We start from the raw sequence: 23,859 nt of genomic DNA, 5'->3' as shown, positions 1-23,859 counted from the left end.
CTGTTGTCTGGGGTTAGGTGTTCTTTCCTTCTTTCCTCAACACCTATCCTTCTTCCTCAGCCAGAGCCAAAAGCTCCCTTTCTCAGCCTCCTCTGCCAGGTCCTTTGTTGCCCTCTTTAGACTCCCTCCGGTCACTCCTGCATCCCTCAAGAGGCGTGTGGTTGACAACCCCAAAAACCCTCTGCATCCAACCTCCACTGGGTAGATGGTAGCCTTCCAGCCAGCCTCCCAGCACTCAGCAGCCAGCTCTGAGTACTTGGCCTTCTTCCGTTCAAAGGCGGCCTCAATCCCCTCCTCCAGTGGTACTGTGAGCTCGATGAGGTGCACAGATCTTGCCTTGGTTGACCACACAACTATGTCTGGTCGGAGAGATGTGGTTGTGATCTCTGTGGGGAACCGGAGCTGCCTGTCGAGGTCAACCCTCATGTTCCACTCCTGGTCGGGGGAGAAGGACCTTGGTTTTTCTGTTGGCCTAGTGTTTCTCCTTACCCCTCCTTCTGAGACAAAGCTGGTGTGGTCCTCTGCTGATGGTGGTTCTTTGTTACCCTGTCGACACACCTCCAGCACTTCGCCTAGCTTTCTCAGGACCTGGTCATGGCGCCAATGGTTAGTACCTACCAAAAGTGGTCCAAGGAAGGACAACTGGTGAACTGGCGACAGGGTCATGGGCCCCCAAGGCTCATTTATGAGAGTGGGAAGCGAAGTCCAGCCCGTCTGGTTCAATCCCACAGTAGAGCTACTGTAGCACAAATTGCCGAAAAAGTAAATGCTGCTATGATAGAAAGGTGTCAGAACACACAGTGCATCACAGCTTGCTGTGTATGGAGCTGTGTAGCCACAGACCAGTCAGAGTGCCCATGCTGACCCCTGTCCACCACCGAAAGCACCTACAATGGCCATGTAAGCATCAGAACTGGACTTTGGAGCAATGTAAGAAGGCGGCCTGGTCTGGTGGATCATGTTTTCTTCTACATCATGTGGATGGTCGTGGTTAGGGTTCGATCCGATTGAGCATCTGTAGGATGTGCTGGAACAGCAAGCCCTATCCATGGAGGCCCCACCTCACAACTTACAGGACTTAACCCTCTGAGGTCGACAATCATGCCATCACGATTGCAGGATCTGCTGCTAACGTCTTGGTGCCAGATACCACAGGACACCTGGTGGAGTCCATGTTTGATGTGTCAGAGCTGTTTTGGCGGCATGAGGGGTAGCTGCGCAATATTAGCAGTTATCAGTAGTGGTTTTAATGTTGTGGCTGATCTGCATGTAGACCTATGTGTAGAGGTAAGCGAGATCATCCCAAATCATATCTAACAATGAATATATGTTGTCCACCCACTCTTTAAGAGCTGTCTAGTTCAAAATAAGTAATATTTCTCTTTATTGATGTACACCTGAACATGTCTGTTATGGAAGAAAATGCTTAATTTATTTATATTTCTGTATTGTTTAGTGATCAGTTATATGTAAATTGAGGAAATGATCTATGCAATAATTGAATTAGCATTTTTAGTCTGTGGAAAGCCTCACAGTAGATTCAAGATTTTTTTTTTTTATTTGTCACATACATATACATACTTCCATACATATATGCAGTGAAATGTAATAATAAAAGTACCTAAGGTGTAGGGAGAAGGTGTACGTACCCAAGGTGTAAGGTGTACCTAAGGTGTACTTACCCTAAGGTAAGTACCTAACCTAAGGTGTTCTATTCTCAGAGCATTCATTACCTATGAAACTTGATACCTGTGATACGTATGAGTACAACAGTATTATATCAGTATTTTAAGCTGTCTTATAACTTTACCTTTACCCCTGCAGCATTTACCTCAACTCACTTGCATTTTTTCTTGTCGCCATCCATTTTTGTATAGTGTCATATTTAAGTTATTATTGTACTGAATATTTCATGTCTAATACAAGAGAATGAAAAATAAAGGTAATGTATTGAAACGTTTGCCTGGAAGATTGAGTTTTTGGTTGTAATACCATGCGGCAGTTTTGCCTACCACGCGCCACCCAAGTGGCGTTTTCAGGGCCCTCCGGCACAGAGACACAGAAGACGGGGCTTTAAACATCAGTTTCAAGATTCAAGAGGTTAATTTGTCAAATACATATACATACTTTCATACATATATGCAGTAAAATACTTGATTATGAGATTATGCATTATAGTGACTAAACTGGACATAATAGCTAACCTAATTTCTACCCAACTAACTAACTGAAACTAACTGATTCCTAAAACTTAATGCAGTTAGTGAATAGAATAATATAAATAAAATAAAAATAAAATGGGCTAGGTGGAATTAGCCCAGTAGCAGATGGACATGTGTCATGACATGAGCTCCTATCCTGAGTGTGTGTGGGGATGGGTGTTTTATCTGTTGCTCGTTAGACCAACCAACCAGCAACAGGTATGCAGCCACTCTGACCCAGTCACCAGGATCCAGGTCAGTGTGGCTGCTCGCCACATCATCCCCACACCACATACACCAAGTGACCACTAGAGGGAGATATATGCCTGAAGGTGAGCCGCTACAGTTTTCTTGCTTTGGCCAATTAACAGATGGTCACTGGTCGGTGGTTCAAGTTGATGGTTCCATCTGAAATGGATAGTTAAGCCTCTGATCTGGGTAACAAAATGCAACATTACAAATAATGATCCTATTTTACCTGTGAGCGGCTGGGTGCATGCAACTTTGGGAGCACCCTTTCTGTTCTAAAGATCTGGAAGTCACGCTTGATTTCTTTTGAATTCCGAATGTGTATGTTCACTTCGGTGCATCAATGACTGATGTCGGGCGTCTCGGGAGCGAATAGGGGAAGCAGACTGGATCCGCAGCCCAGCTGCAAGCGATACTTTCTGGGCACCGGCATTTGGCACAGACCCGGAGGTTGAGAAAAGAAAACCCGGCTGCCAGGCTAGAGACTGGAGGCTATCATTACAGGATAGCATGCACGCATCGAGAAAGATAGACACGCACACACACACACACGTGCCAACCACACGTATACACAGAATTCCGTGCATGTGGACAGAAGGTTTTTTTTTGTTTTTTTTCTTCTGTTAGGAGCCACATATGAGGCTGTGGCTTCGGCCTGAGTATCACGTGCAGATGCACACTGCCGCCATCTTTTGCACCTTGTAGATCACACACACACAAATTCATACTCTGTCACAGCACTCTTAGCACGTGCAAATGGCATACATGTGCATGCCACGCTCACTTACGCCAAGGCACCGTGCACATTCACACCGGACGCCGGACACTCTTTCTTTTTTTTCTTTTTTACGACGGTCTAACCACAGACAACTTATGTCTCGAAGCCTATTTTCTCACAAAACAATCCTCCCTGTGCCGTGCAATTATGAGAGTTCAACAAAACATTAGCGTAGATGTGGTTGAATTCGCAGTGTCAACCATGTGAGCGCGCTAGATCCCCAAAGTCTCTCCTCTCTCTCTCTCTCTCTCTCTCTCTCTCTCTCTCTGTGTGCTGCCAAAGGCATTTAAAAGTCTTTCAACCATCCCTGTGGCCGTACGGACTGACCTTGGAGTCGGGCCGCCATGGCCGAGTGGTGCTTTTTTCCACTTTGGTTCCTGGCAGCCTATCGTCCTCCGGAGATATCCTTTTTAACGTTAAATAAAATATATACCGTTTAGTGGAAACCTTGATTCAAAGTGCCTCAGGGTCACACAAGTTAGTGCGTGCATATTTAGCACATGGGACCCAGTGTGATTCAAAAATGCTTTATCTTATGACTTGAATAGGACCTGCTATACTAAAGTGGTAATCTATGAGATTATTTTGTTAAAAAAAAAAAGTCCTATATTTGATCCTTAACACAGTGGTAAAATAAACAAAAACAATTCAAAATTGATTGTGTGATCCACCCGACACAGACGATCTCACGGATTACCACTTTAACACGCCCAACGTGCATGCACAATGTACATGGACCAGAGAATTCAAAAGTCTATGCAAACACAGAGGCTGAATTCCGAACCCTCTGTTAGATGACAGAAAAAAGCTGCCGTTTGGGGCTGGGATGGGTAAACTAATTCCGCGCCTCACCTTCCTCTAACGCAACCCTATACCGGCTTACAGTACCCAGCGAAAATAACCCCACAACACAGTTCAAAAGAGTCTCTTGAAAAGCCCCATAGAAAAAAGAAAAAAAGGTACAGTACAATAAACCCGCCGTGATAAATCTCGCCACCCTTCTCACTCCGGTTGTCCTGTGTTTGGTTTGAATGGAGCTCTGGCAGTTCATTCAGCGGTAAAATGCATTTTATATTAAAAAAAAAAGTTAAAAGGGATAAATTAGCCCCTAGCAGGACTGCATATTCAAAGTTCAAGCACTCCTGTTATTACGGTACTTTCAAAAAGCCATTGACATCTTTACCACATCTTGCATACCACTCATGAAAAGGAAAAACTTCCCCTGTGTTTCCAGGCACGCAGGTGAAGAGGTAAATATAGGCGGGTTGCAATTTTCCCTTCCAACCGACTTCATGCGGTCCAGATCAGATAAGATGATTATTTCCGAAAGTGGCCCATAACTCATCGCCGTCACCCTTAGGCCAAAACAACAGGTGAATGACATCACGGTAATTATGGTGCATTAGACCCGCATAGGTCTGCCAACGCACAAACACAGACAATGAGGAAATGAGGAGCGATTGTCTCCGCGTTTAACTGCTAAAATGCTGTTTCAAGGACCGGGCGGAAAGGAAAGCGCTTCTTCTTTATAGGGGTGTTTATTGTTTTCCCACCTGCCAAGGCGTAGACAGACACGCGGGCGGTGGTATTTTTGTTTCGAGGTGAGAGACTTTCCCACAGCTGCATTTTAGGATCAGGATCATGTCATCCGTGAATCCGTAACCCTTTTGCGGGTCGTCGCGTCTATTTCAATCTAGCCAATCCACTTCGATCAATGATTTCTTGAGGCATATGCTCTTAGACAAACCCTGTCGCTGGTTTAATCGAGTTTAAGACCCCACCCCCCCAATTAACCAGGATTCCGTGACGGCTCAGACCCCAAGACGGTGGAGCTCGAGTCTAATGGGATTAGTTTGTAAAAACAGCTACTCTCTCCACACGCCATGCAAGCTCGTCAAGATGCCGACCTGTCATTGGTGTGACAGTCGCTCACAACATCTGGACCACATTACGGCTCGTTCTCTGCTGCAGTCGTATGGGACGCGGGGTAGATCTCTACAATCCATCTTCTCACTCTGACATCTGAGCAGCAGCCTTTGGACTGCACCACCACAACCCCCACCCCTGTGTCAGTAGCCTAGTCTAGGTCCCTGCGGACCCCACGCATGCAGGGCCATGCGTCACTTTGGATGATCCAGGGTATCGAGCCCCCTCGTGTTCGATAGCATTCCGTTAACAGGCGGCAGAGACAGGAAGATATCGACATCCGCCTTAGAATCCAAAAACAACATGAATATGTTGGTTAAACCTCAAAGTTGTTACCTAAAAGTGGATGTAGTGTAATATACGGAACGTTGGTTAGAAATACAAAGGAACAAGATTCACATTAAATTGTCTGTGTTATTATTTTTTTTACCTGTGCTAACAGCAGGCTGCACATATAACACAGGGTATTTGTATGCCGTTGCATACAAAACAAAGTTAATCTACAAGTAGAGTTAAAATTCTCAACCTGCAAAGCCAGTCTTTAATAATCATCCGTTCTTTGGATGACCTGTGAAATGACAAGAGCACAGCATTTCCTTTATACATTTTTGACCGCCACTTACCCCCTCTCTAGAATCCTTACTTCTTCAAGGGGGGGATAATACTCACAAGTGAAACATAGAAACAAATCACAATATATTTGGCGAAACGACAACAACAATTTTGGCTAGTGGCCTCTTCCTGTAACAAATATAGCAGTTAAGGAAAAGAAAAGAGACATAATCAGGAGGGTATTCAAGGGAGTGTGAGGCAAATGCTGTCAGTGTATGTGTGTGTGATATGTCCACCTGTGTGTGTGTGTGTGTGTGTGTGTGGGTCTGTGTGTGATGTGCCCACCAGTGAGTGAAAAGGATTGTTCCCCAATTAGTTCTGGCGTATGAGGTCAGAAACTTCTCTGACAGAAGCCACCCACAAGCCCAGCAGCCACAGACACCCCACAACCGCAAGAACATGCAGAGCCCAAAGCACCGCAGCCGCCGAAGATCCCCGATCTTGCAGAGAAGCCCAGAGCCCAGAGAGCAACACCCACGCAGGCCCCCCGAGATGCGCAAAACCATTCCCCAAATGCACAATACTGTATGAACATTCACCCCCGAAGCACACAGGCCCAGAGCCGGACCCAGCGACCGTCAGGCTGACACACAGAACCAGGTCGTGCGGACGGAGCTATTGAGGAGGACAGAAAGGAAAATGAATTGGCAGGAGGAGGCCTTCCAACAAACTTACAGTACCTTTTCAACGACGGTTTGATTTTATCAATGATTAAAGTTTCTCTTTCCCACGAAGGAGGATTACCTTCCTATTGGATCCCAACCGTGTGTGTGGCTTTCTTTTAGTAAACACCAGCTCCGGCGCTGTCTCTCACCGTTCCCCAAAAAATCAGATAAGAGTGAAACACGCCGCCTGGCACAAGGTACAAACTACAAAGCTCCCTTGCTCTCTGAGCCGTAAAATACAGGCTTCACAACTATTTTATCGGAGACTGTTCTCTTTGGCCTCTACCATAGACACGGAATGTGGGGGTGTGTGGCTTTCTGTGAGTGTAGGTTTATGGTATGGGTCTGTCCATTGTCCCCATACAGTGACACTGATTATCAATTCAAATAGTGTTGAATTACTGTAACATGGCCTGTCCAATCTGTCAAATAACATCATGAAGCATCACGAATGCTCATCGAGATGCAACGAAAAGTACAGAAGTCTTGACATGACTAGAGATAAGCATTCTCTCCAGCAGACTCGCCGTGTGACAGAGTAACGCTACCGTTAGTCATTTTTATTTCGCCCTTGGCCCTGGCAAGTGCCTATCAGACGGTATACCACCGAACACTTGTGTATATTTATGGCCCCGTCCGTCTTCTGATAGTTCTGTCTCCTCCGATGGAAGCCATTACAGATAGAGGAGGAGCCAGGGATGATTATAGGCCGGGCCTTTTACTGCGCACATGACATCATGACTGTAGATCACGGAAGACTCTGGTTTGGAAGACCCGAGAGTAAATTGTGAAGCAGCATGCGATCCAGAGTTCTTAGCGTGAGTGTTTGGATTGGATGGGTAAATACAAGTTCAGTAGAGGGATACATGCGTGCCAGCACTCACATGGACACGCACGCACGCAGCGCACACACACACACACACACACACACACGCACGCACACAAATTGAACTGAACGACTAGGTAATTTAGTCACTTTTTTCGTTTCTCTTTGGAAGACAGTCTCAACAAAATCCATGCCCTGGACGAAGCATTTTATAGCTCATACCAGGGTGTACGAACACCACCTTCTAATGGTGCGGTGAGGTAAGCTACTTTTATGGGTGGTCTAATTTTGGCGTATTACACCTGTTCGATTGCATATCAGAAGAAAAGCTGATTGCTCGCTGCTGTGGACCTAGAGTCGAGATCGACAGATACTGAAAAGTACCCCAAAATCGCTCTGTATGTCATTCCTGCGCTGATGGACTGGAAGGAGTGGTTCTTCAAAAAGCCTTTTTTAATGTGAACGTTCTCATTTTCCAAATCAAGATTTGAAAAATTGCCATTTTGATATGGGGAGCACCTGTTTGAACACGATACATTCAACCAGTAAACAAAACAATGGGCCCACTCTGTCCGTCCACTCTATCCCATGCATTACTGTCCAACTTAAAGATTTATCGCACAAAAAACACTTGGCACCTTTTAAACATAACTTGTGTTTCAGAAAGAACCTAATGTTTTTATATATTTTGTCTCTCCCTCCCCACCTGGTTTCTTTCATATTGTTGCAGCAGAGATACGAGACCGACATCAGATTCCAGCGCAGCGTTGTTGTTGTGTCTGGATCTCGGCACACCTGATCTTTCCCTAATCTTGCCTTATCTTGTCCACATCGCAGACCCTGAGCCTGGTCCGCCTGGTCCTGCATCGCAGATGCTGGCTGCATGCTAACAGCAGCCACCCCCCACGCCGTCCCTGCCAGGGAGTAAACATCCACATTACGCTCTGTTATAGATTCGCTACTCAATCCCATTACGGGCGAATGTACGTTTTTCTTTTCTTTTCTTTTTTTACAATAACCCAACCGGCAATCATGGCGGAGATGTTTGTTTTAAGTGCGAAAACCAGAATGTTTCCACTCAAAGGAGTCTCCATCTGAGGTTAATTTCAACCCACCCCCATCCCCAACCTGAGGGTTTTGTCCTCAACAGTTTACACCGAGTCAAAAAGCATTAAGAAACAATCAGACCAGGGGTAAACGCAGCGCTGCCACCGCTCCCTTTGAAGGAGGCACTGGTGGAGACGAGACCAGAGGAGTTGTTTTTTCTTTCTTTCTTGACTGGGAGACAATGGCTACCATTCAGGCTCCAATACGGCGCAGTAAAAAAAAAAAAAAAGGAGGAGAAGCCCAGGACGAGTCTCCAGGGTTGGGTTACACAGAAAGCAGCTGCCCGTACGCTTCTCGCCCCAAGTACTTCCAGCGCCGGCTGACGTTTTCGTAACGGTTTTCGCGACAATAGAGCGCAGGAATGCCCGGCACGCTGGCGGCCTCCCGTTCGTTCTCCCGACTACCGGGGGATCGGTCTTTTGGAGCAGGGAGCTCACAGCTACACCCATATGATAATGCACAGTGCCGCCTTCCCTATACTTAACCGAGACGACCACAGAGCTCTGCCCTGCAGTTGTGGCTACAGCACTGGTTTCCCTGCCACGGGATCTCACTCTGACTCAGAGAACACCAGGGGCTGGTGTCATACTCCTACTGAACCAACATCCCGGTTGGCTATTCCAAGTCCTTTGTTTTTGTTTTTAAAGCTGAAGTGTGTTAGCGTTTGGAGGGCATTTTTTTGAGTTGAAATAGGCAATATTGCAAATACGGTTGACTTAGTTTGGAATTGAGGTGGAGAAAAAAAAACCTTATTAAGTGGGACTCAAAGCATTTTAAATGTTTTCAAAAGCTGCGTGAAGCCTTCATCAGGTTGTGCAGCAGGTATAGTATGTGCAAAGTATGGCCAACCTATGTAATTAAAAATCTAGTGCACATAAAATTATACATAAAATGTGCAAAACCTAGAAACCCATTTGAAATTCCATAAATTATACAATTACTGTCCATTAATCACTGCTGTTCTAAATAGACATAGCTAGATAGATATACCTATACAGGTATATATAACAAGGTGTAACTTGCTGAGCTAGTTCTATCAGACAACTTGACGACGCCACACACTTCCACGCCCTATGGGCCAGCCTATTTAAGCAGCCAATCCCTCCTGCCCTACCTGCTTTACTGCCTGCTTGCTTACTGTGTTGCTGCGCTCCCTCCACCTCCCCTGCATCCACCTGTTGGGCTCTACTCTTCTGTCCAATGTGTCTCTCAAGCTCTTCACTCCTTTATTTCTAGCTTATTAAGTACGCCTATGTTTTCTTTACATCTCGCCGGGAGTGAGCAGTAGAGCCCAGACCCCAAACTCTAACGACCCAAAATAAATAAAGATCATTTTAAAGTAAATCTAGTATTTGTCTGTCAGAACTTTAATTTCTGTTTGCTCAGCTGGCCACTCGCCTACAAATTACATGTTGGTCTAAAATATTCATTTGGAGTAGAATGCAGAATAACAATGTACGTTCAGTGCACATCTGAAAACACGACCATACAAGTCAAGTTCCTCATGTCGAACATGGGTGGCACCTTATCACAGGTCGATCCCACAAAGCCTGCCATGTAAGTCATCCTTTAATCCCCACTGCTGTTCTTCAGCCGTGCCCGAGGGAGTGCCGGGGAAAATCGTGGGGTTTTTTTTGTCGGGATGATTGTGAGAATCTGGAAGCTGATCGGGCTCATGGACCTTTTCACCGGCTCCTCTTCGCCGCCCCCCTGACCAGCAGCCGGGACCTGTTCCTTCCCTTTGGGGCTTAGCCTGGCTTTTTGAGGTTGTGTGTGTGTGTGTGTGTGTGTGTGTGTGTGTGTGTGTGTGTGTGTGTGTGTGTGTGTGTGTGTGTGTGTGTGTGTGTGTGTGTGTGTGTGTGTGTGTGTGTGTGTGTGTGTGTGTGTGTCATAGGGAACACATTCCTTCAAGGTGACCGAAGAGGCTCCTCTTCAGCAGGTGCTCCTGTGTATTGTGCCGACGGTGTTTTATATTCTCCTGTGGGAAAATATCTTCAAAATACACCACATGAGAAGTCTGTTTTGTGTGTGTGTGTGTGTGTGTGTGTGTGTGTGTGTGTGTGTGTGTGTGTGTGTGTGTGTGTCCTGAGACAATGAAGGGCTTAGCTATTGTGGTGGGAAAACACAATGCGGGACCTTTTTCTGAGAAGTACAAAGACACGTAGAACAATAATAGAAGGATGTTAAGCATTCTCCAAGTTCTGCAAGAATGCTCCTCCCTTAAAAAGAGCTTCTAAATATGTTTAATTCAATTCTTTTGACTCCTGTCTGACTTTCTTTCGAGGGTCCTATTCTAAAATATCAGCCTCCTCTTTGGACTATGATTCAAATGGGTATAACATTTAGCAGACGCTTTTATCCAAAGTGATTTACAACTATTCAAACACCGACGGACGCAGCCATCAAGAGCAATTAGGGGTTAGGGGAACAACTGAATTACTCAAACAACACAAATTTGTGTGAAACTATTTATTCAACCATTTTATTTATGTTTACCCTGTAGTCACCATCGCCCTTTTAAATTCCAAACGCATCTCTTAATAGTTTCACTTATCTCTTAATAAGCTACAAAGCAGCGACTCTGAGTCACCCCGGGTCTGCGGTTCTGCCGAGGCCGACGAAGCCGAACTCTTAATGAGACGGTGGAAACGGATCCTGCCCCTTTGAAGCGGCCGCGGCAGGTCGTCATCGGGACTTACCCGGGGATCGCAGACCATAATGGGCGCCGCGGCGCTTTTGTACAGCTGTTGGCACGCCCAGTGCCAGAACCTGACACAGGTGTGCAGGAATGCAGGTGTCAGTGTCTCTCTATCTTTATGTGTGTGTGTGTGTGTGTGTGGTTTTGTCTTTCTTACTGTTAAAGTGTGTGTTTTTAGTCGTAGAGTAGTGACATTTTCTAGTGTCTACGATTTTCCTTGTGTGTGTGTGTGTGTGTGTGTGTGTGTGTGTGTGTGTGTGTGTGTGTGTGTCTTCCATACTGTTAGTGTTTGTCTTTTAGTAGTACAGTGGAAACCTCTTTTAGTGATCACGTCTGTCCGGGTCAAATTGATCACTATAAGCGGATGATTATTATAACCTTATTTATTTATTTATTTTTCTAATGCAGATTACAAACTTATGGCATCAATGGCTCTGCAGGCACAGGATGCATGGAGCTTTTTTGTTCCGGTCAATCAGAAAACGTAGGAAAATAAATACATGGTGTGTGTGAGGATGTGTTAGTTTGAGCAGCCACACCCGACCTGGATCTAGGTGATTGTAATCAGGGTGGCTGCTGTTGCTTGTTGGTTGGTCTCATGAGCAACAGGTTAAAACCCCCAACCCCACACACACTCAGGACAGGAGCCTGTGTCATGACATGTTTGATCTCTTTAGCTCCTGGCTAATTCCACCTAGCCTTCTCAATAAACTGGTGTCTACAACCCATCGTCTTGTGTGTTTGGCGTGTGGCAGGCAGAACTGCCACAAATAATATATATACATATATATATATATATTTTTTTGGAGCAACTGGAAATAGACCTTGAGCGGAGCGGAGATCACTCCCCCTCCATTACGCATTTACGTCACTGCTTTCCACCCCCCTGTTTTACAAATGTTTAAACTTAAATTGTAGTACAGGGTTTAAAATGTTTAATGAAAATGTAAAATTGTACGGAAATCCTTGGGGGGGGCTGTGCCGGTACTGTACAAAATCCTAATGGGTCTATAGCACCGGCAAGCTCCGAGGTAGCGCCACCACTGCAGACGGGTTACTGCGAGGCAAAGTATCATGGGAGTAAAGAAAAAAAAGTAGAATTACAGTCGTTTTAATTTTTTTTACATATGTTGTGTATGAAAAGACTCAAAATGAACACTGTAAGTGCGTAATTCCTAAACCTGCCAATGAAACAGACCTATTCAACATAGGTAACCTGACACGTCATCACGTGAGGTGAGCACGGCTCTCTTGAAAGCAATGGAAGGGGGCGGTATTGATCGCTGCAGCTCTGGAACAGCACATAGCCAATAGTTTTTGAGCGTCTGGGCCAGATCGATAGGGAGGAGTACTTCTGAGGAGACAGAAGTAAATGATGTTCTCTCTGTTTAGAGACCAGATAGAAATTGACGTTCTGCCAGGTGTAGAGTCGGGACCCAGGTCGATAGATATCGTCACATGCTCTGAATTTATCATCGCCCCCATAAATGGGTCTAACGCTGGAGTACAGACAAATAGGGCATCGATAGACGTTTGAATCTATTTCAATCCAGAGTTCTTTCATGGGTGCTGGATAGGGCTCTGAGCTATTGGAAAAGGGCATTTTTGACGTCTTTCACGGCAATAATGAAGGAAAAAAGAAAGCGGGGAGCAAAAAAAGCAGGAAAAATGTTTGACTTTCCAGCAAAGGCCGATTACATCACACACACCACCCTGCATCCGCCCAGAGGTCTGTCGTTGTGTCGTTTGTTAGGCACAACACCTTTATTTAATGTGATAAAAGGGTTATGCAAGAGACTTGTGTAAATATCGCTAAATTACACAAGGAGAAAACGTCTCGCACATTAAGCATGCTTTTTTCAGTAAAAATATTAATTAAGTAAACAAATATAAAATAAAAATAAATACCTCATATATACTTTAGCCCTATTATGGAGCTGCTGGTCTGTGCGGCTCCTCCAGATGAAGGCTGCCTGTCCTGTAATCTTGATCTCCAGTGGTTCCTCATGCTGCAGTGCAGAGTAGTGTGTTCCTCTGGGCCTGCCCGGCTCAGCACGCAACACTGGGGTGATGGCACTGGTGTGGTATTGGTTAGTCTAATTGAGGAAAGGACTGTATAGCTCAAAGAAAGAGTTTCTTTTTTTTTTTTTTTTTTTTTTTTAATCCAGTGGTTTGCGGAATCTAAATAGTTCCCGTTGCATGCAAAGTCACTTGGGGGGGTGGGGGAGAGCCATGACACTCATTAAAAAAAAAAAAAAGCAGAAGAAAAACACTCGAATGGCAGCTCGTGCGAACATCCATTTTAGGTTGGACGACGGAAAACTGTGCTGTGAGTTTCTCCGTTTAGTGGTGGAAATTATTTCTGTACGTTCAGTACCTACAAAACAAGGCGAGCTCTGAGGCAGCTCTCTAGAGTATGTAACTGTCAAGGGTCCAACATGTTGTCCCAAACTTTAAACTGCAGCTTTAAATCTGAGACCCCAACATATTGGGGTCCCAGAGAGAAAATAATCGCATCAAAGGGGTATCAAATTGAGGGTGCTCGATATTAAAAGAATTTCTGAGAATCACTACTCTAAATGAATACTTTCTACAGCAGAGCAGACAGGAGGCTTATCAGACAGCGAGACAGCATGCTATGGTATTATCTCCCTTTCTCTCTCTCTCTCACACACACACATACACACACACACACACACACACACATACACACACACACGCACACACACACACACACACACACACACACACACACACACCCACAGACACACATATTGCCCTCATGTTGGCTTGTTTGCTGATGGCACCTGTCTGACAGGAGTGAGGAGGTTAAATGTTTGGGTCATTGCTGGCTCCATGGGCTGTGTGGCCAAGGAGCTATCAGACAGACAGGTGGCTTCAGTAGATGGTGGGGTGAAGGTTAGCAATGAGGCAACTTCAGGCTTAAGTAACCAAAATGTGGAGGGGGTATAAATGACATTATAATCTTGTCATTTAGCAGAGCCAAGTCAAAGGCTTCGATAAAAACAAGTTGGAGAGGGTTTGATGCGCATTAAAACCAATGGGCTTGCTTCTGCGTGGTAATCCGTAAGATTATTTTTTTAATGAAAAGATTCCATATTTGATCCTCATCCCATGTTTATTTAGCTGCCACTTAATGAGAAACATCTATTCATTTGTGTTATGCATGTACTCCTCTATATGTTGTTTTCATTGTTGGTGACAGAGTCTGCCTCTCCCGGCAAGAACGCATAGAATGCATAGCACGTGCAATAAATGAAAGGCAGACAGTGGAAAAAGCTGCTTAAAAAAATATATAAAATAAAAAAAATAATATCACCATCAGATGTAAAAATATCCCCACCACCTCGGGTTACCAACAAAAAAACCAACACACAGAAAAGCAAACAAATCAATGGATCAGAAGAAGCCATCGAGAAAAGAAAATTCACTATCCTACTCCATGGAAGTCAGAACTCAGAAAAATCCCGCTGCCTACTTGGATGAAGTGCAAAGGAACAGACATTTAAGTCACAATTCCAAGTCAGAATTTAGAGGTCAGATCACTCGGAATTCTGAGACTTGTCGTGTAATCTATCCAACACCCAACCCACGACGATAATCTGAGACAATGACAATATGAGGGATAGCGATTGAATCGTTTTTTTCCCCTCAAAAATATTTTTCCAAAATTGGGTCGAAGTGCGCGTCTCCTCCCCGTTAACCTCAAAATGTTTAATCGTGTATGTAATTATTTTAGGGGGCGTGGCCTCGCACCCTACGCAAAGGCAGTAGAGAGAGAGAAGGCGGAGGAAGGGGGGTGTGTGTGTGTGTGTGTGTGTGTGTGTGTGTGTGTGTGTGTGTGTGTGTGTGTGTCTGCCAGTGCAGAGGGATTCCTCCAGGAGTCTGTGCCAAGGGAGCGCACGGAGGCACCGCAGTGGACATACACTCACTCTGGAGTTTTAGTCCACTTGTTGCGGGTCCGGGTTGAAACCGTGACAGGGTGAGACGGGCTGAAGAAGAGATCTCGGAAACTGGATGCGTGAAGATTCGGCCGAGTAACATGAGTGGACCTTTACGCGCGTCTGGCACGGGTTCCACGACTCGTCGTGGCAAGAGCGCGTCTCTTTCCCAGCTCTTCCCGATCAAGGACTCTGATCGTTTTCATGCTTGTTTGTTCCGTTGTTTCTTCCAACTTTGAAAACCCCTCCGGCAGCGTGAAGCCACCTGATAAAGGCATGCTTCTTCCCGCGTCGTGTCCCCTGGCTCAGCATCGCGACTCATGGGATGCGGCAGATGGAGAGCTGCTGGCTTCGACGCTGGACACTTGAAGGCGCAGTCCAAGCTGTCCGTCTTCTTCACCATGATGCTCCTCTGCACCTACCTGTTCTACTGCCTCGCCGGCTACTGCGACACCTTGCCCCAGCCCGTGCGCGACCAACAGCGTCACTTTGTGGGCAAGATCCTCCTCGGCGTCGGGCAAGGCGCGCAGACGCGTCGGCGGAGCGCGTCTCCATCCGCGGCCCCGGTGGACTGCGATGACGACGCCGACTCCGTCTCGCAGAGGGTCGACAACCAGCTTCCGCCAGAGAGCAACATCTCCGTGTCCAACAGCTTCGGGGGCAAGAAGTTCCCCCAGGCCATCATCATAGGGGTGAAGAAAGGAGGCACCCGGGCGCTGCTGGAGTTCCTGCGCATCCACCCCGACGTGCGGGCGGTGGGCGCGGAGCCGCACTTCTTTGACCGCTTCTACGACAGGGGCTTGGAGTGGTACAGGTGAGGACTGACACGTGCATGGAAATTACTATTTAAAAACACTCTTCCTCTTTAAGCTCTCAGTCTGTTAGAGCCGGAAAGCAATTTTAAAACAAGATCGTGTGTGTGTGTGTGTGTGTGTGTGCGCGCGTGTGTGTGTGTGTGCACATTGTGTTATACTGGACTTCCACCTCCTCCTCTCACTAATTTGCTTTCTACCATTTCCAATTCCCTCTCCTCCTCTCCTCCTCTCTTCTCTTAATAATCTCCCTCGACACCAACACACTCCCATGCCGATGAGCTTGCGCTGTGTGGAAGCGTATTCAGTCCCCTGCCAATAAAAATGGTGTTCATTGAGTTGACACACCGCATCCCTATAGGTTCCCTCTTGGCCAATTCTCATCCTGGAGGAGAGAGAGAGAGAGAGAGAGAGAGGAGGAAAGGCTGGGGGATCTAGCTCACTCACATGGTTGCGGCCTGATCAACTGGTCAGGACTGGGTTGTCGGTTGGAAGCAATAAAGACTACAACATATAGACATCTGAGAGTGATAACAGTGAACAATGAAAGTTGTCGATGAAGGAGGGGAGAGAATGAAACAGGGGGACCCGCAGAGAGAGAGAGAGAGAGAGAGAGAGAGAGAAGTGGAGGGAGATCTGAGGCATGAGGAAGGAAGAGCGGTGTGTTGGAATAGACGTTTGGACAACAAGTTGGTGGGATGTGAACCGTGCGTGCCTGGAAAAACCCGCAACAGTCAACCCAACTACGACTATTTATACTGTCCGGGACACTGGCTTTTATATCGCTCGCTTGATATACAATATGGCGCCTAGTGTATACGCAAAAGTCAACGGCGGTTGAGTTGGTTGGATAGATGATGTTGGCCATGCCTGTGGAAGGGCAACCTTTACAGGGGCGTTTAATAGTTCCTGTTGATAGGACAGTGACCTTAATGTGTCATCTTCTAACACTGGCATGTTGTATGATCCCCCCTGTCTTACTCTGCACCTCTCTCTACCCCCCTCTCTCGCTCATAAAGGTATAATGAAATGTGTCTTTGCCTAATCCGTTGACAGCCAGTGTCAACACCGCGCGGGCTGGGCCCTTGTAATGACAGGTCGGGGCATTAAAACAGACAGCCGGGGGACATGCAAAGCGCCAAGGCGGGGGATTAGGTCCTCACCGTGGTGCGGCGAAGGCCTTATGAGGTGCTGGTGGAGGTGGTGGTGTGGATGAGCTACTCCCACCCCCACCCCCACCCCAAGCCCATATGCTCTTTATACTCCTCCGGGGTTCCTCTACTTTGAGTGATGGTGATACGGGGGAGTTTCAGACAAGCTGGCTAAATGTCCTCGCCCATGGCTACTCTCTTCTCTCTTTCCTCCTCTACTTCCCTTTCCTTTCCAATCCTTCCCTTGCCCCGCCGAAGTTTACCTTTCTCTCATCTCATCTCCCTTGTCTTTTTGCATCATATTTAGTGGCAGAGATATTATTCATTTAGCGTAATTACACCTTAAGTACCCAGTAATTCACATATATCAACTGGAAGGCGAGGCATATAAGAAATCACATGAGAGAGCGGACTGGAAAGTATCACTTAGACGTTTATTCTGCTCTCTCGTTTCAAAGCAGTCTCTCTCTCTCTCTCTCTCTCTCTGTCTCTCTCTCTCTCTCGCTCTCTCTCTCTCCGCCTTTGAGCTCGGAAGGAGTGTTGGCCCCGTCTGTAAGCTGCTAACCAAGTAAAACACATGGACATGCTGAAAGGAAGCATTTGGCAAATTGTTTGAGAAAAAAAATGCTTATATGTGGAAAATCCTTGGCTTCGCCGTCCACTGAACACCATTCTGCGGTTTGTGCGGAAGCCTTCAGACAGCCATAGTGTGTGAGTGAGTGTGTATGTGTGTGGGGCGGGGGGTGGGGTGCAGGGGTTGTGTGTGTAAATGTGTGGGTGGTTGGGGAATTGCGAGTGTTGGCAAGTCTATGTATCTATCTATCTATACATGTAAATATTTTTTCTTATATATATTTTTAAATGTATTTAATATATTTGTTGTATATAAAATATACTATTTATTTATGATACGATATATGAAAATTATTATATATATATATATATATATATATAATGTGAGTGTGTGTGTGTGTGTGTGTGTGTGTGTGTGGGCTTGTGTGGCTGTCCATTCCCACAGGTCCCCGATTGATGCCCCCTCCCTCTCCCTCCCTCTCGCTGCACCTTCCCACTAAACCACCTCTCCACACCTTCTCACAGCGCCCGTAAACATCCCAGGGATATAAATGTTGTTTTCCGTGGCGATTGGCTGAAATATTGATCGTCTATCGGGGGCCGTCGATTCCTGAACTCCCGAATATGAATATTCAATGTTGTTGACACAGCTTGACCGCTGACATCTACAGCCTCGTCTGACTCCGCTTTTCCTAACACGGCCTCGGTGCGGAATACCACGGGGCCCACCTTTGTGGCTCAGTTGGGACAGAAACGGCCTGCCTGAGCGAGCTTTCTCGGCCCTGACCCTGCACAGGTTCAAAAGAATGGCCGAATGTAGAGAATTCAAGGGGAAGAAAGGACAGGGCAGAGCCGTGTATAAGTTGACATGTTTGCAACGTCTTCCAATAGACGTGAACTTCCGCAGTCTGCCAAGCGTAATTAGCGTCAAAATTAAATTTTAAATGTCCTGTTATATACGGTACGTATAAATGGCTTGGACGCCCACGTGTTACCTGCATTGGGAACGCCACAGCAGCATAATCAAACACGACTTGATGAATTGGCGTGAAAGTTGTATGGATTTTTTACAGCCCAAATGAGAGGCTTGAACTGTCTTGGTCATCAGGATTTTTGACAGGACGTCGTTGGCCCGACCTTTCCACCCCCCCCCCCTCATTGTTTTTTCTTATCCAATGTGATCGCAGTTTCCTTACATTAAATGTGGGTATTAAGTCACACCTAAGATGTACAAATGACGCCCCAGTTGGGCACCGTCAAAATGTATTCCAAATCTATTAACCTGAAAGCTCTGCGTCAGAAATCCGACTGTAGCATGGAATCTAATTAGATTCATTTGCGGCTGGGTTTTTGGAGTAATGTGACGTCTTAATGACTGAAAAGTCAACCTTTGTCCTTTCGGATTTCCCGACTTCATGATGGGCAAATGGGATTTCATTCATTTTCTCCCATACAGTCAATTTGTAACTTCTGAACCTCTTTTTTTGGTATTTCTCAATCAGAGATACAGTATGTAGAGCGGATCGATGAGGAACTGGGAAGTGCCTCAACTTCAGAACTGATTGGCAAAAAGATAAATTTCAAGGATTTTCGCTCAGTCTCTGCGACCTTTATTTGACCAATTAATTGAAAAAAGAATAAATACACATTGTATGACTGTATATAATGATAATAATAATAATAATAATAGTAATAATAATAATAATAATCATCATCATCATAATCAAAATAATCATAATCATTGAGGAGGATTATTATTACTATTGTCATAATTATTATTATTATTTAATAATAATAATTTCATTACATCACATTACATTTTTTAGTATTCTTTTGAAAGTAGTTAGTAGGTTTTTAAATGACAGTGCCACAACAACATTAGCCTGAATGAAAATAAATAACAACTGCAGCTTTGTGTTTGTTTTTGTGTTTGTAGAACCTTATGTCTGCTTTTTTGGGGCTAATTTTAGCTTCTTCTTTTCTTTTCCTTTACATTTCAATCTTTTTTTTTTCTCATCCCACTTTTATTTTGCTTATTATAATGTCTGCGGTAATAGTTTGTACACAAAGTGGCGGGGAAGCTTTTGAGTGTGACACAGTGGGATTTCACACACTGTGTGGTCAGTCTGGAACACCCGGGAACCGCTGACACTCACTTTTGGGTTTGTGATTGCGTGTGTGTGTGTGTGCGTGTGCGTGTGCGTGTGCGTGTGCGTGTGCGTGTGTGTGTGTGTGTGTGTGTGTGTGTCTAGTCAGCTGTGTTGTGGACCCCTTGCCGCTGTCCATCTCTCGTTTTAAAGTGTGAGAGAGGGGACGACTGAGGGGTGAAGCGAGAGAGAGCGTGAGAACCGTTCCCTCGCCTTGGGAGCCCGCGCGGCGGAACACACCTTCCTTTGTCCGGCGCAAAACTTCACCACAACAAGAGAGACTGGTTAAGCCGACTCTCAACCAATTTAGGGGAGGAATTGATTTTGAAATTAGATTAATTACACGTTATTAAGGAGAAGGGGAAGTAGGAAAAAAAAAACACTGGAAGTCCAGTGCAGGAAACTGCAAGTGTCGGCAGCCAATCAGATGGGAGATTTCATGATAGAACCCGTGCCGAGGGCCCCCATTGGTCGATAATTGGTGCAATTCTGTGTTAGTGGCGTCAACAGAGATTTTCCATCGGGGAGGCCAGATGGGATTACAGAAAATGTTGGGGTGGCGCACCAAAACCTTGTTGGCGGGGGGCGGGGGCACGTCACTGCGACTTGGTGGGGCGGACCATTAACAGTAAACAAACAACGTTCATTTCAACAGGTTTTTTTTTTTCTTTTAACACGTTCATTTTAACACATCTAATGTGGTTTTGAACTGCAGAGAACCGGGGAAGGGAGCGGAGCCGGTCCGGACCGCGCCCGACCAGCGTTTGTCCCGCCTTCTGATGATGATGAACTTGACCAACGACCTATCAGATCTGGGGTGGCCACAGGGGTCACCAATGATATTTTAGCGGTGGGCGTGGCTACCCTCTAGATCACCACTGATTCCGGTGTAAACGCTTTCTCTCTTGGTGAGGAGAGAGTAAATGCATGAACATTGTTTTTTTAAATCATTCAATATAATAATAATAATAATAATAATAGTGATAATAATTACAACAACGAAACTATTTGGGTGGAATTTAAACCAATTTCACTCAGATTTGCTTCAGATGAATTGAGCTCATTCCCAGCTTCGCGTGCAGGGAAACTCTCTCAACAACTTTGTCCGAGCGGCGTAATTATGCGAGAATACGCAGGAAGTCTCGTGACGTGAGCCGGGGGTCAAGTCCTGGAGGCCGAGAGAGGAAGGAAGTGACCCCGCTGTTATCTGTCCATCTCCCTGCCTGTCTACAGTATTACAGTATCTGTCTGTCCATCCCTCAATCTGGTACGAGCTGTGATGGTTGATGGCTGGGCGTGGGGCGTGGGCTGTGGGGCGGGGGCCGGGGCGGGGGCCCCTCGGAGCCCAGAGATAAGTTTGCCCGCAGTCGGCCGGCAGGAACACAACTGCAGATTGGCCTGTTTGATAAATGCAGTGTGTGTGTGTGTGTGTATGCGTGTGTGTGTGTGTGTGTGTGTGTGTTTGTGTGTGTTTCTGCGATGGATCTATTAACTCTGTTTTTCAACCGCCATGCCTCACTCAGCACACCAGCGTGCCGTGAGAGGTCGCCAGGTGTGCAATGAAAATGTTTCAAATTCCAATTAAAAAAAAAAAAAAAATAAGGAATGTTAATTATTCCCTTGAGTTGCAAGATCAAAATTGCAAGGCTGCGCTGATGCATCTCATTCATCAGTTCCAGACAGAAAAAGCAGCTCCAGCAGAACAGGCTTCACTCCGAAAGTGAAGTGAGGACTGTTCGCAGTGGCGAAAGGTTGGGCTCTTTTTTTGGGATTCGCTTCCTGACAAGAGTCAAGAGTCGTTCGATTCCCTGACTCTCGGTTCATTTGGTTCAGTTGGTGTAACGCACGCTGAGTGAGGGAGGGCGAGTCAGACGAGTCACTTCGGCTCCGAGTCCTGAATAGAATTCTCATTGGAATCCTGGCATTACTGTATGCCACAATCATTTATTTTGGTGGAATCCAGAGAAAGAGAAAATCTGTCCCATTCGATATGAATTGTGCCAAATGTCTTGTTTTGCTTTGGACTTTAATTTAGTCCTCAGTAATTATTTTCAGTTTGTGAGTCGACTCGCTTGCACACTCTTTTGACGGAGTTGACATCCAGACGGAGTAACTCTATGTGTTTCTGATGTTTTTAGTAAGTAATCCATCAGGATTATTTCATTGTTAAAAGAGTGCCGTGGCAGAAAACACTGTGTTCTATAATAACTGTCAGCGCTCTATTTTCCTCTCCGCTGGACACATTCGCCAGCACTTTTACCAACCTCACCGCCCTCAGTGTGGGAGCCAGCCGTTAATATTTAGACTCTGTATGAATCAAGCTACACAAGCTGCATGTGTACAGTAACACGCCCCTCCCTTCACACACACACACACACACACACACACACACACACACACACGCACACACACACACACACAGACACAACCTTGCTCTGGTAGTGTGGACCCATGCTCCCGATGTACAAAAAATTGTCAATTCGAAGACCGGTCCTCACAAGTATGGTAAACACACACACACACACACACACACACACACACACACACACACACACACACACATACCACACTCAACCCCCCCGCACCCCGCCCCATTTACTCTGTTTTACGCGATGGCTTGCAGCCCCCCCCGATGGCTTGTAATTAGGCTCCACAAGCCTCCATTTGTTTTTGTTTTTAGTAATGACAAGGCTTTTATTTTCTTCCTGTCGGTGCTGAGATAGAGACACATGTCCAGCTCACATGGTTTACCCAAAACACTGATGTGGACTCCGTACGTTTATTAGACTATATTCACCAGAGCTGCCTAGTGAAATGTATTGAGATGTGTATTGATTCAGTGACATATTTCAATACCCATAGTGCTCTTTTTAGCATCTGGGGTAAAAAAAACAAAAAAACTTGTTTGTACAGTTGGAGAAAATGTGTTCTTTGTTTTGGTAAAAGGAAAATCTGTGTTAAAAAAATCAGTACTTTTTCGGGAAAATGGTCCGACCGCAATGTCCCTAAAATACACTTCACCCCCAAAGGTTGTTCATCGGTTCATCAACAATGTCATTAAAGTTTTTTGAGAAGAAATACTTGAATCCATCGAAATGATCTGCCACTGTAGTGAAACCATTTTACTACCATTTTACTACCATTTTAAAAATAATTATCTTCTTATTCTCTAAAAAATAGGCCAAGATGTCTTTAAATGTTTCCTTCATTTTTGAATGCTTTATGGGGTTTATAAAATGAGGACATATTTACAAAACACAAATACACTCTTACACAATGCAAAGCGGGCCGGTAAAGAACAACTACATAATTCTTTTGAAATAAGGACTAGAAATAAAATAGAAAGAGAAAACAGAAAAAAAGGGGGAAGTCTTCCTTGATAATGGGGATCATCAAAACCTGCTCTCTTTAAAAAGAAAAAGAAAAGGAAAAAAACAAATAGCTGGAATTATCAATTTTTTATATATGGCCTCTCAAAGTGAATCTGAATACAGAGAAGTCAAGGCCAGACAATTAATTTATCAAATATGACGATGGATTATTTGTTTTCAATATTTTCCGGCTTAGTATTTCGTTAAGAAATGTTATAAAATCACAGTGTGTGAGACTTTAAAGGGAGAGAGGGAGAGAGGGATGCTCAAAGAACGACATGTTGTGTTACATGGTTCCTCTGTGATGCGGTGTGGTCTCTCCCTGTGAATCACAACCATCTGCCCCTGACCTTCAGGGTGGAGGAGACCATTTCCTCCCACCGGGTGTGGGTGGGTGGGTGGGTGCGTGTGTGTGTGTGCACGTATGTGTGTGCACGTGTGTGTGTGTGTGCACGTGTGTGTGTGGGGTTAGGGGGGGGGATGTTCTGGCCCCCGGGGGCCCGGAATAGTGTTACGCGCGAGTCTGTGCGGATCAGAACACCAGGAGCCTGAGACACTTCTCTTACGCTCAGCGCTCTCTCTCTCTCTCTCTCTCTCTCTCTCTCTCTCTCTCTCTCTCTCTCTCTCTCTCTCTCTCTCTCTCTCTCTCTCTCTCTCTCTCTCTCTCTCTCTCTCTCTCTCTCTCTCTCTCTCTCTCTCTCTCTCTCTCTCTCTCTCTCTCTCTCTCTCTCTCTCTCTCTCTCTCTCTCTCTCACACACACATGCTGAGAACTTCATTACT

The 23,859-nt window shown here is 45.6% G+C and overlaps 1 protein-coding gene across 1 annotated transcript in view; it reads left to right on the top strand.

Annotated features, from left to right (window-relative positions):
* Window positions 1-15,344: 15,344 nt before the first annotated feature.
* The window catches only part of LOC307245895 (heparan sulfate glucosamine 3-O-sulfotransferase 6-like), a gene marked incomplete at both ends in the record, with an annotated part of 15,654 nt that continues 7,139 nt past the window's right edge, over window positions 15,345-23,859 (top strand). Inside the window, one exon of the mRNA XM_080021625.1 lies at window positions 15,345-15,838. Coding sequence (XP_079877751.1) covers window positions 15,345-15,838 — 494 coding nt within the window. The remainder of the gene's footprint in view (window positions 15,839-23,859) is intronic.

Source organism: Zeus faber, assembly GCF_960531495.2.
Source record: "Zeus faber genome assembly, chromosome: 20".
NCBI lineage: Eukaryota > Metazoa > Chordata > Actinopteri > Zeiformes > Zeidae > Zeus > Zeus faber.
The sequence above is the reverse complement of the archived record's forward strand: the minus strand, read 5'-3'. Positions and strand labels throughout refer to the sequence as shown.